The 12487-nt window shown below is 41.3% G+C and overlaps 1 protein-coding gene across 2 annotated transcripts in view; it reads left to right on the top strand.

Annotated features, from left to right (window-relative positions):
• LOC103181001 (myosin-IIIb) overlaps nucleotides 1-12487 on the top strand; it is a 70319-nt gene that overhangs the window by 20863 nt on the left and 36969 nt on the right. For both annotated transcript variants that reach the window (XM_007897185.2, XM_007897184.2), the window contains exons 5-6: nucleotides 10719-10821; nucleotides 12078-12234. In XM_007897185.2, the coding sequence (XP_007895376.2) occupies nucleotides 10719-10821; nucleotides 12078-12234 (260 nt within the window). The remainder of the gene's footprint in view (nucleotides 1-10718; nucleotides 10822-12077; nucleotides 12235-12487) is intronic.

The raw sequence follows: 12487 nt of genomic DNA, 5'->3' as shown, positions 1-12487 counted from the left end.
AGGAGTTTGTGGATTATGGAGCTAGGGAGACTGGTGAGCAGTACGCCCTGATAGAACGGTAGAGTTGGGAGGTAGCAAAGGAATGAACGAGGATATCTGCAGTGTTTCGTGTGAGGTGGGGACTGAGGTGGATGTTGCGAGGAGGAAGAAGAGTAATCTTGGTCAACAACCGAATGTGAGGCAGGAAAGTGAGTTGAGAATCAAACCAAATGCCAAGGTTGCGCATTTGTTTGGTGAGTTAGAGAGAGAGAAACCAGGGAGATTGAGGAGGTCAAGAGCCAAAAGTAAGGAGACATTGGCTGTTAGCATTCGTCTTGTTGAGCTGCAGGAAATTGAAGCTCATCCGTGCCTTGCAAATTTTAAAAAAAAAGTTGAAAATGTAAATACAAAAAAAGGACTGAACATCAGGGGACCTGGACTTGAGAGGAGAAGTTGATTTACTAACAGGAAACAGAAACTCAGGAAGCAGAAGGAAGTGGTGGAGATGATTGTAATGGCACCTGTTGCTGGTTGCCCTTGAATTTTCTATCTTGGAGACTATCTTCACTAAAAGGAACCGACTTTATTTTCAAACTAATCTGGGTTTTGTTCTAAAAGGGAGCCAGAAGTTAAAGGGCAGTTTTCCATAATTTCTTTAAAAACAATGCAAAAACTTCCATTTTTCACCATTTTGGTACTTCCAGTTTTAAAGATTGCCACAAGGGAAACCACATCCAAGCGATCAACTCTCTAGATTCTACCTAATTAACATGTTGTCTCATACAGCTTAAGGCTAAAAACCCACGATAGTGTTACCGCACTAAAAGCCACTCAAATGTCACAATTTACTTTATAATGTAATCCATGGAGGAACTTCTAAACTTAATATTTTTTTAAAAAATCACTAATTCACGCTGCTGTCACTCTACTTTCGTTTTATTTAAAATTTTTAGTTTGATTTTTTTTCTCTACCCATTCTTACCTGTCTTGTCTTTAAAATTAAGTCTCCAACCTTCAAGTGGCCTTCCTGGTTTCTGCCTTGCGGTTTTGAAGGTGGGAATATTTTTCAAAATAGAAGTTCTGCGTTTGCCGAAAACTGTATTAAAGACACAATGTAAATAAATAATAATCAGTCAAACAAATGGAAATCTCTTCACAAAATTGGTTCAGATGAAGAAAGCCCTTCAACCCATTTGGTTTCATCTGTGCAAATGCTGACATTTTCCCATCATAGTATCCAACTGTTTTTTTCCAAAAAAAATTCAGTGTTGTGGTCTCAACCACTCTTCCTTGTAATTACTCGAGTTGTTGATTACCAAGTTGTAATTACGTAGTTTTTTTCCCACATAGGATACCGTCGCAAAATGCTTTCCAGCAATGGGTAGGCAGGAAGTGGTCTGAAGGGTGCAGTCAAACAGAGAGATTTTGAAAGTGATGAAGGAGCAAGAGAGACTGAATAATTTGGGGAGAGAATTCCAGAGAATATGGACAAAAGCATCTCCACCATTTGTTTGGGCATTGGACGTGAAACAGGTTGATGAGTGGAGAGAGCAGCCGGGGAGTAAGATTGCAGAGATAGAGTGCTGGCAAGACATTGGAGATAGGAACTAGGATCTTAACTTTGATCCCCTGGGGAATAGTGAGCCAATGGACGATTGGGGAGAGAGCTATTGTAGATTTGACATACAGTGATATGAAGGGAATTATATTTGGTGAAGAACTAAGAAAGAGAAATAATTTGGAAAGGTGTTATTCACCCAAGTATTGGCATTGGACAGAGAAAGATGGCTTTAATTTTGTGGCTTTCTATCAATTGTAAAAGCCAAGCTCTATGATTTTTGTAACCAATTATTTTCAAAATATCAATCTATTTCAGGATATTGTGGGACTTTGTTTATAACCATTTGTATCCAGTACAGTGACTCTCAAAGATTAGTCTGAGTGGGGGATTTCAGTGCGTTCTGCTGCCAGACAAAGCTTTGGGGATTGTTGGTGATTTAAACAGGCTGTACCTCAAGCCACCTTGCACAATGTTAAGCAATATATGGAGTCGGTTTATGTACCATGATGGAATTGGAGAACATCAATGACTGGGGCAGGGAATCATCCCACTTAGCTCCCACTAACCCTGCAAGCCAAAACCCTAAAGGGTATGGTGGCCCTAGCTGGACAATCAGCGGGAAAGCTTGCCGGGCAGCGCGCTTAATGGCAAACTATGCAGTTTTAGCTGCTAGAATCCAGCAATACTCTAATGCACAATCTGGGATTCCCAAGCCTGGGCTCTTGCCAACCTGCGCCTAATACTTTCCCGAATTAGGTAAGCAGGAGAGAGTGTGCAATCCATTCCAACACATGTATCTGGGATTTCAATGTGTAGGTGGGAAGCATGGAACTCTGTTTAGTTTGGATACTCTTAAGCATGGTGGTGGCTTTCCACATATGTCAGACACTCGGCTGACCAAAACAAAGCAGTCCTCTGCTTGCATTGCAAGAGCCTGTGTTTTTACAAGGAAAGTGAGGGAGACTGGTTCCCACTTCAACGCAAATAAATGAAGGAACAGTTATAAGTCACTTGACTGGTTGAGCCACTTCTGCAAGGCGTAGGTAGTTATACTTCACAAGCCTGTTTGACAAAGTGTTCTGTTTACAACCACAGCAAATAAAATTAACATCAAGTGCATCATTGCATTCATTTCACACAGTGTCTTGCTTTTGTGTGACTGTACCAATCTCTGAAATCTGTGTGTGTGTGTGTGTGGGTGGGGGGAGAGACAGCAGAAGGAAAAGGTAAGAGGTTTATTATCAGCTTGGAACAGTGCACGCTCATGCATACGTGCACACACATTGCCTACCACAGTCGCTTGATTGTTCAGATCACATGGCAAATGTAGTTCTACTGCAGATAGCAGCAAAGAAATTGTGGTTCATGAATCATGTGACAGATCATATAACTCATGCAGTTTTTGAGACTCAATTTTTCAAGGAACTCCCTTCCCCCCACCGCCCCCATTATATACACAGAATTGTCCAGCTAACACTTTGATTTTGAAACTACATCTCCCCTGCACTCTGACTCCAATTTGCCTTTCATATACTTGAGCCTGCGACCTTTTACCCTGCCGTCTGAAGTATTGATTTAGGATTATGCTCCCTAACCAACTAATCACCTTGAATCTGAGACATCTAAATGCCATGGTTTATTTAATGGCTTCTCATAGGTCGTCCCTCCAACCCTACGTCCACCCTCATTTCTCTCCTCTACACTGCTTCTAGGGACTGGGTAACTTACATATGTCCCAAGTGACTAGGTGCGGCCTTATCAGAGCATTGAACAGCTTGAGCATGAGACCTGGCAATGCAAACTCAGTTGATTGTTGTCCAATATCCTGTTCACTTTACTGCCTAATAATCCTCAAATTTTACATAGCGCCTTATCGTGTCAGTGATGTGTCATTTTACAGGATTTTTACTGTAAGGTGTAGCTATTGTGGATTTTATATATCCCACACAGTTTCAGACATGGTGAGAGACAGCAGGGGAGCGGGAGAGAAGGTTACAAAAAAACTCCTGGTAAATTGATTATTCACTCTACATTTATCAGCATATGCTGTGAAGTACTTGGAGATGTCCTCCTATTGTGAACGGTGCTATATATCAATTACAAAGATTATTTTTATTTACAACCATGTCATTAGGACAGATTCACCAAACTGATCAGGATGGTAGATCGAAGAAAGGCTTCCTAATGGCTAAACAAAGGCAATAAATCTGAAGACTGTTTATACTGCACACTACATTTTTTGCAGTCAAAATGTAGAGTTGATTCAAAGCTTTGCAACGATTTCCTCTCGCCAATTTCTCCCCACCCACCAGAGTCATTGCATGACAATGCTTCACTCACCTATTCTTCTCCACCCCCCCACCCCGCTTCCTCCCTCCACCCACCCCCACTGTGCTCTAAACACTTTTTATAAGAAGAATAAAGAATAATCTTTGCATTTGATACAGCACCTGGTCACGTATTTGTGACATTTCAAAGTGCTTCACGGACTATATTGTAAAGTGGATTGAATGTGTATTTTGTGGGCGACTGTATTTTCTTGTAGCAAACAGTGACTGGATACAAGTATCTGCTTCCAAACTAAATTTACATCACGCTGAGTGTAAAATGAAGCCCCATGACCGTGAATTCTTTTACCCTGTCAGTATCGACTCGTGCCTCACATCAGTGGAAACTCGCTGTTGGGTTCAACAGACAGACTGAGGAATGTTGACCACATTAGTGTGGTGACCTTTAGGTGAATTCTTCTACATTGCAAATGGAACTTGTCAATTTTTCCTGCTGTGCACTGCTAACACCAACTTGTATTTTTAAGAGGACATCCAGATTGCAGAGTAACTAAACCACAATTTTGTGTCAGCCTGGCTGTTGCACTCTTGCTTGTGAGTCAGAAGCTTGTGGGTTCAAACCCATGACCCATGTTAGGCCTTTGAGCTCAAGAATCTATGATGCTGGGGAACGCTACATTGTCAAAAGTGCCAGATTCCCAGTAAAGATCCCATGGTACTATTCAAAAAGAGATGGAAATTTCTCCTAATGTCCTGACCAACAGTCCCCCAATTTGCCCACAAAACTTTACAGTGTATACTGTGAGGCGCTTTGAGGTATCTCAAAGATGTGTTAAGGCACTTTATCAAATGCAAGGATTATTATAATAAAAATCGGTCAGACACTTCAGGGCTATTTGTGGGACATTGCTGTGCGCACATTGGTTGCCGTGTTTGCCAACAAAATACAGTTACTACACTTGACGGTAGATCCTGTAAGTGCATTTTAGACGTTTTGATGATGTGACAGGGTGCTAAATCCAATGCAAGTATTATTATTACTTATTTGTATAAGTTTGCTTGATTATCTTTGAATTGGGGAGGGAGTTATTATGATGTAGACCTTATCGACAGGAGATGGGATGGGATAGAGACCCGATGGTAGATCTGCTGTATGGAAGGAAAGGGGTACATAGTGAGTTTTCATTCCATGCTTTGCAGGACATGATTGCACAACAGAGTTGCTGTTTCGCTTAGTCATTATCCTTTCTCAATTGTTGTGAGCCTGCCACAAAGTCCACAAAAGATCAGAGTCCCTGATAATATTTGGATAGATTGTTTTATGTTGCTGAATGGCTTTTGGCATGACAGGGTGATAGTTCAACTCGCATGAAAAAAACATGTTTGATCTATCGGTACATTCTTTCCTACAAGAAGAGCGGGTGATACATAAATAAATGCATGTTGTTGTTGTTGGTGGTGGTGGTAGCTTTTGTTGCATGGGAGGAAGCAGTTACAGGGAAATCATTCCAGGATAAAAAGAATAATCCAAAAAAGCAGAGAGTTTGGACAGGTTGTAAACCCGTGTAATAAACAAAGATGAATTCCATTAATATTCTAAATAGACAATCCATCATTTACAACAAAAACGACAATAACTTGCATTTATGTAGCATCCACCCTTCACACGGGTAGCAGCTCGGAGCGCTTAGATCGTCTCTGAGGACATTTACTCTCCCCAAAAGGGATTCCACATTACAGAGGAAGCACATATTTTCAGGTATGAGCGTAACTCGTTTCTCTAAGTTAACTACAACTAGTACACGGTGATTAGGCCACACCTCGTTGTTGCATCCCCTCACCCCCCCCCCCCACCCCCACCATTGGCTGATCAAGCCCAGAAAACAAAACATTGAACAAAAGAAAGCTAGAAGTCACCTCCACCTACTGGCAGTTGTCAAATATTCTTTAATTAATACACAAAATGGTTAAAAACTAACAAATTCTACCCTATATTCTACAAGTTGAAACCTTCAGTACACACATTAACTTCCATTGTCATTAAACTGGTCTCAGGAATTACAGTAAACAAAAAGAACTTTGGAAGATTGGTTTCACCCAGAGTTCATCCAGTTGCATTGTGGTAAGCACTCGGGGACCCTACCCTGCGTGAAGGGTGCTATATAAAAGTTGTTGTTGTTGTTGGTCTTGATAAAATGACCCAGGGCAAGTAATCATAGAAGGGAGACAATGTCTAAGGATTCCAGATAAAATTGCCCTTTTATTTCGTTTCGAAGGCTGTTTGTGGAACATTGCTTTGTGCAGATTGGCTGCGGCATTTCTCTAAAAAGAGTCAGAAAATTGTGGAGTGCTTTGAGACAACATAAGGAGTTATAACAAATGCAAGTATTATTATTGCTGTACAACAATAACCTGCACTTGTATAGCCCTCTTCACGCGGGTAGAGTGTCGAAGCGGTTAACAGTGGCAGTGGTTGAAGTTGAGCCAGAGAGAACGAGAGAGAGGAGGTGACCATAGGCATAATCGAAGGGGAAGCTCTTCAGGCTACTGTACAGCAAACTGTAAGTCCTTTATATCCAGCATTTGAGATGATTACACTGGGACAATTTACTTTCGTTTCCACTGGTGGGAGGTTCTGGATTCCCACGATCTCTGACATATTGTGGTGCATTTTTATAGTCTTCCCAATACATTCCTTTCTTTTGGCTGTTGGGTTTTCCCTTGTGAACTGAGTAAGTTCAGGTCACACATGTGGTTTTAATAGTAGCAGTTTTGAATCTTTATGTGCAAATGGCTGGTTGCAGCACGTTTCATTATTGCTGTTTTTAAAAATAAATTTCTTTGGCGCACTTTACGAAAGGCTCTCCGGGGGAGTGGAAAACTTACCATAGAACTAAGAGCAATCCTTTCAGTCCCCTTTTTTGTGATTATTATTTTTTTAAAGTATAAAAAAAATTAATGTTTTAATTAGTTTTTTTAATTGCCTGCCGTGTTTCACCCACAAAATACATAGTCCATTTTACAATATAGTCCGTTGATCGCTTTGAGATGTCTCAACAATGTTTCAAGGCACTATATCAAATGCAAGGATTATTATCTTTATTTAACTCCTCTTTCCTCATACCCCTATATACCACTTATTTTTGGTGCGTTAACATACATTGTATCTTGATTCTCATGTCAGCATCACATTTGTGAGAGATCCACCCTCTGCCCACTCTACAGTGTTCCAACAATATTCCTAAGATTCAACAGTAACATTTTTGCCTGAAGGGATCATGTTGAGCTGTGTTTTATGTGCCTGGGCACTTAACTTTCTCACAACGTTTACTAATTGACTTTCAAACATGGTTCTGACAGCACAGGAGCCACAATGCCTTTCCATAACCTTCAGTCCCCTCAACTTCTTAAAACACTTTAATCCCCTCAAAACTGCTTTGCTGGAATTTTTGTTCTGCAAAGGATCACAGACAGATTAAGGGACTGGGTGGAATGAAAGCAATGGAGTTTATTGTAATAAAGAGTGATGGACTACACTTTAGTAATAATCCCTGCATTTGTTATGCGCCTTTCATAGCGGGAGGATGGATGTCTCAAAGAGTTTAACAGGATTTACTTCAACATGTAGTGACTGCGTTGTAGACTAAAATGGTAGCCAATCTGTATATAGCAGTGACCTACAAACAGCCATCAAGAGAATGACCAATGTCTGGGGTTTATTGGCCAGGACATAGAGAGAATTCTCTTCCCTTTTTGAGACTATCTCAAAAATAACAAATTACATTTACTAATTTTCAGGTACGAGGTAAATTTGGTCACTCAATCCATGACTCTTTGTGAGACAATCCCGAGTGTAGTTGGCTGCCGCATTTTGCCCACAAAATATACAGTTAATTCGCTTCACTGTATATTCTGTGAAACTCTTTGAGACAGCTCAAAGATATGATCAGGCACTGTAGCAAATTCAAGGATTATTATTATTCAAGCACAGTCGCTCTACCCTGACCTTTTTACAGCTCAAAACATGCTCTCCAGACCCTTGAAGCACAGTGTACAATTACACTACAGTTTGAATAGCGTAGTACAAATATTTTGCGTCTAACATTACACTGTACTCAATCCTACAGACAACGCTAGTGTATTCAGCTGCAAGGAAGTGGCCTCAAATAGCCTTCTGCTTTGGGAAAGACCCAAACATTATGCGTAGTGCAACCCCCTACAGCACAGCTGATAGCAGGAAGTAGGGAAGCAAACTTGTTCTCTCCAATTTGGCGCCATAACACATCGTACAACAACAACAAGATTTCATTTACAGAGCGCCTTTCACGTCGGGAGGACGTCCCAAGGCGCTGTACAGTTGGGTCAGGACCCGAGCAGGGGGGAAATGGTCAGGGTGAGGGGAGGGAAGGGAGGGAGCGAGGAGGGGGTAGAGAGTCGAGAGGGGAGCTGAAGGCACGGTCAAAGAGAAAGGTCTTGAGACCGGCCTTGAAGGAGGAAAGGGAGGAGGCGGCGAAGGCACTGGGGGATAGAGTTCCAGAGCCTCGGGGCTGAGAGGCTGAAGGCCCGGCCACCAATGTTGGGGCGGGGGATGTGGAGCAGACCGGAGCCAGAGGAACGGAGAGTATGGGCAGGTACGTGGGGGGATAGTAGGTCGGAGAGGTAGGAGGGAGCAAGGCCGTGAATGGCCTTGTAGGTGAGGATGAGGATCTTGAATTCGTACCATCATTAATTCATCTCAAGGGTTCAATTAAGACGCTTCAAGACCTGAGGAATTTTTTTAAATGACATTTTTTTAAATGACTTTTTTTTAAATGACATTTACTTTTTTTTAAAAAAAATCAGTTATCATTTTTTTCTCTCTCCCAGGAATGAACATCCTGAATTTGAGCAGGACAAAAAGCTTCAGTCAATTGTCCATTTGATTAACAAACCTAGAAGTGGCATTCAGTTGACCACAGTCACTACCTACAAATACTTTATTTAGTCTCCCATCTAAATATAAGTTATCTTCCCCTCCCTTCTTGCTGAAAATCCTCCAGCACAATAACTAAACTGGGCACGGTTTGCATTCCGTTAAAAACCACATTGTTGAACAATTTCTTCTGTGACTCTATGTAGATCTAATCAAAGGCAAAGAAAATAGGAAGTGTAGATTCTTAATTTATCTCAAATTTGAGTTCCTGTGCAAATCCACTTCTCTATGTTTTTACATGGTGCCTATGTTCGGACACTTTTTATGGGATTTGCCAACATTTTAAATCAATTTCAGGTTCAATGATAGGAATTGATGTGGCATGAAATCGGATACAGTACTAAAAATAGTGCAGCAACTTTTAATTTCCTTCCTCATCCGCTTGCACAATAGCTTGTCTTAAAGATGTTCAGTCTAACTCGCGATTTGTATGTTAAACTTGTTACACTTTGCACAAGTTCTACAAATTCCACCCTTGCCTACCAGGTAACTAATAATTATCAATAATAATCCTTGGATTTGATATACATCCTTTTACATCAAGATGTCTCAAAATGCTTCAGAGCATATTCTATGATACATTGCAAAATTCGATTTGTATAGTACTTTTCACGTCGAGAGGATGTCCCAAGGCACTGGACAGTCAGGGATTTGGACCCGGGATTGGGGAGCGTAGAGGGCAAGGAGGGTAGGAGGGTGGCCAAAGGCTCAGTCGAAGAAGAGGGTTTTGAGACGTGAGGTGAAGGGAATGTGGATTGGAGTTCCATAGAATGGGGGCAGAAAGGCTGAAGGCTCTCATTAAAACACTTAATATGTTTTTTTTCTGTTTGACTGCTCTAAAAATACTGCAGGCACGATACATTCTGTCTTCACCCACACATACATGTCCAGTACCCACCCAGTGCAAATATAACATACACACACACTTTAATGGATAATGGTGCCTTTAATAATTATCCTTTATAATTGTTTGACATTAAAAGACGTGTTGTATATCGCTGTTTCCTTGACAATAAAATACACTGCATTGATAATGAATTTCTCGTATCAGATTTATCAATTAATCTGACGTGAGTTGGTCACCAGTTTCACTTCACTCCCACAGATTGTAAAGTGAAAAGCAATTTGGAGTCCCTAAAGCCAAATATGTGCTCTATGGAGAATAGACAAGTGGGTGTGTATTCATTTCTCTCTTCTCTCAACCTCATCCCACCCGGAGAGATTGCAAACTGCCAAGCTGAAACTTTGCATCTCTACAATCTCGGTAGCTGGAGGATTTTTTTCTGTGCAACTAAGGATTAGCTAAACATAACTTCATGTTTTAAAAATAGCTCAAAGGGCAGTGAAAATTGAGAAGTTAGCTAGTGATGAGGAAGTGGTTTTGTTGTGTTTGTGTCCGTGCTAGCACAGGAATTGATTAAGGGAACTCCCTCCTCATCTGCCTTCCGAACTCTTCCCTTCACAAGCTGCAGATCATCCAAAACTCTGCAGCTCCTGTACTCTCACGCACCAGGCTCCGTGACCCCATCACTCACACCCTCGCCCGACTCCACTGGCTCTCCATCTCCCAGAGGATTGAGTTCAAGATCCTTATCCTCATCTTTAAGGCCATCCATGACCTTGCCCCCTCCTACCTCTCTGACCTGCTGACTCCCTACCAACATAGCGTGCGGATAGTCGGATGGCTTTGTTTTCTGAAAGCTTATGCAGGGGATGTAACCAGTCAGTATCGGACATGTACGTATTCAGATATACTGTTGCTCCACCATATGATCACGCTATGAACCAACCCGCCATATACCAAATGCGTTATAACAGGGTCTGTCTGTTTCTGTAGTTAGGGAAATATGTGTTGGTTGATTCAGTTTTTCTTTTGCTTGTGTGAGGAAACAATTATGAGCTTTAATATTTTTTTCAGGTAAACCCTCTACTTGAAGCCTTTGGAAATGCTCAGACTGTGATGAATGACAACAGCAGTAGATTTGGGAAATACATTCAACTAAGATTTTACAACAACACAGGTAAAGGGGGAAAAAATATCTTGTTCATCTCGTTTCATTCACAAAATACACAATAAGTGCACTTTACGGTATATACTGTGAAGCACTTTGAGACGTCTTCACGACATAAGGAGTTATATTAAAATGCAAGGATTATGTTTATTAAAACTGAGGATTGTGTTTAATGTTAAGCTCGAGCTCCCTCCAGATGTTTATTTCCTGTTCTTTCTGCCACACATCCAGTTGAAACTGGTTTGTTTTTGGTCCAAGTTCTGTACCCAGATCTAATTGGTTGTCACGTGTTTAAACAGTGACAACAGTGTCAAATTACATGCAACTGAACAGAGCCAGCTCATTTCCCACACACAACATTCTCAGCCCAGCGCTCTAGAGAACACAACACCATCATGCAGACGGATTAGCGACTTGACTTCAATGAGGTATTTTGGGCTAAATTATCCAGGAGTTAGCTTCCATGTCCTGCTGGTCAAAGGAAACCATATCCTTCCTTAGAGAAGTTTGCTCTGGGTGGGAAGGTTGTTTGTAGCTGTATCTGCGTATTGCCAAGCTACTTCATAAAGTGCCCTAGGTGCCATATTTCTATTGCAGAGCCAGAGGACAAACATCTCTACAAGTATAACTTTTAAGATTCAATTCATGACTCCGTGTCTGCCATGGGCTGCAAGGAGCTCAGTGGATGGTGAAAGGGGCGCACAGTCCAAGTGGTTCCACTGTGGAGTGGGGTAGTGTGGATTCCCGTAGCGTATTGGTTGGAGCACTCGCCTCGGAAAGCGAGAGGACCTGGGTTCAATTCCTGGGCGGGGTAAAATCATAGGCAAGTTTTCTTACAGCAAATGCCTCTGTTTACCTGGTAGTAAGTAGAACCCCGGTTGTTAGTTGATTGGCGGATCACATCTAGGGGATTAATAATGCCCTAAAAAAAATGTAGTAATTCAATCCATGTTTGTTTGTGAAGCACTACTGTGTGAAATTGTCTGCCATGTTTCGTCCACAAAATACAGTTTCACTTTACATTTGTGTGAAGAGCTTTGAGACGTGTCAATGGTGTGATAAGGCACCCTATCAAATGCAAAGATTATAATAGTAGTAGTATTACTAGCCACCAATAATAATAATGTGGGCAGTCAACCTGACAGCAGTCAAAATCCTTGCCTGTCTTTATGATCATTAGCACTGAAGTGTGATTTCATCCCGTGAATCTGATGCCTATTGATTTGGGGTTAATGGTGTAACTTTGTTCTTTATTTTCTCCCAAGTCAAGGGTGCTAAGATCAATGAGTATCTTCTGGAGAAATCCCGGGTTGTGCATCGGGATGAAGGCGAGAGAAACTTCCACATTTTCTACTACATGTTTGCTGGAATATCAGCTGCTGACCAGGAAGTATACGGTCTTTTGGACCCGAAGTTCTACAGGTAACTCTTTTATTGGGGTGACACATTCCTCAAGCATCCACATCCCATCACAGCTGATCTGATAATTTGATTTATTTCCATCACAACAATAGTATAAAATTCCAGATATTGTACCTTTATATTTGAAGGCAAGGTTCTCAGATGACAAGTGCTAAAGGAATCTTAAATGATTCCTAATGATATGACTAACCTGGGTCTTGGTACTATTTACTCAGCGACTCCTTAGCACTTCAAATCCTTAAGATTCAAGAAA

Source organism: Callorhinchus milii, unplaced genomic scaffold (assembly GCF_018977255.1).
Source record: "Callorhinchus milii isolate IMCB2004 unplaced genomic scaffold, IMCB_Cmil_1.0 Scaffold1, whole genome shotgun sequence".
NCBI classification, from domain to species: Eukaryota; Metazoa; Chordata; class Chondrichthyes; order Chimaeriformes; family Callorhinchidae; genus Callorhinchus; species Callorhinchus milii.
The sequence above is the reverse complement of the archived record's forward strand: the minus strand, read 5'-3'. Positions and strand labels throughout refer to the sequence as shown.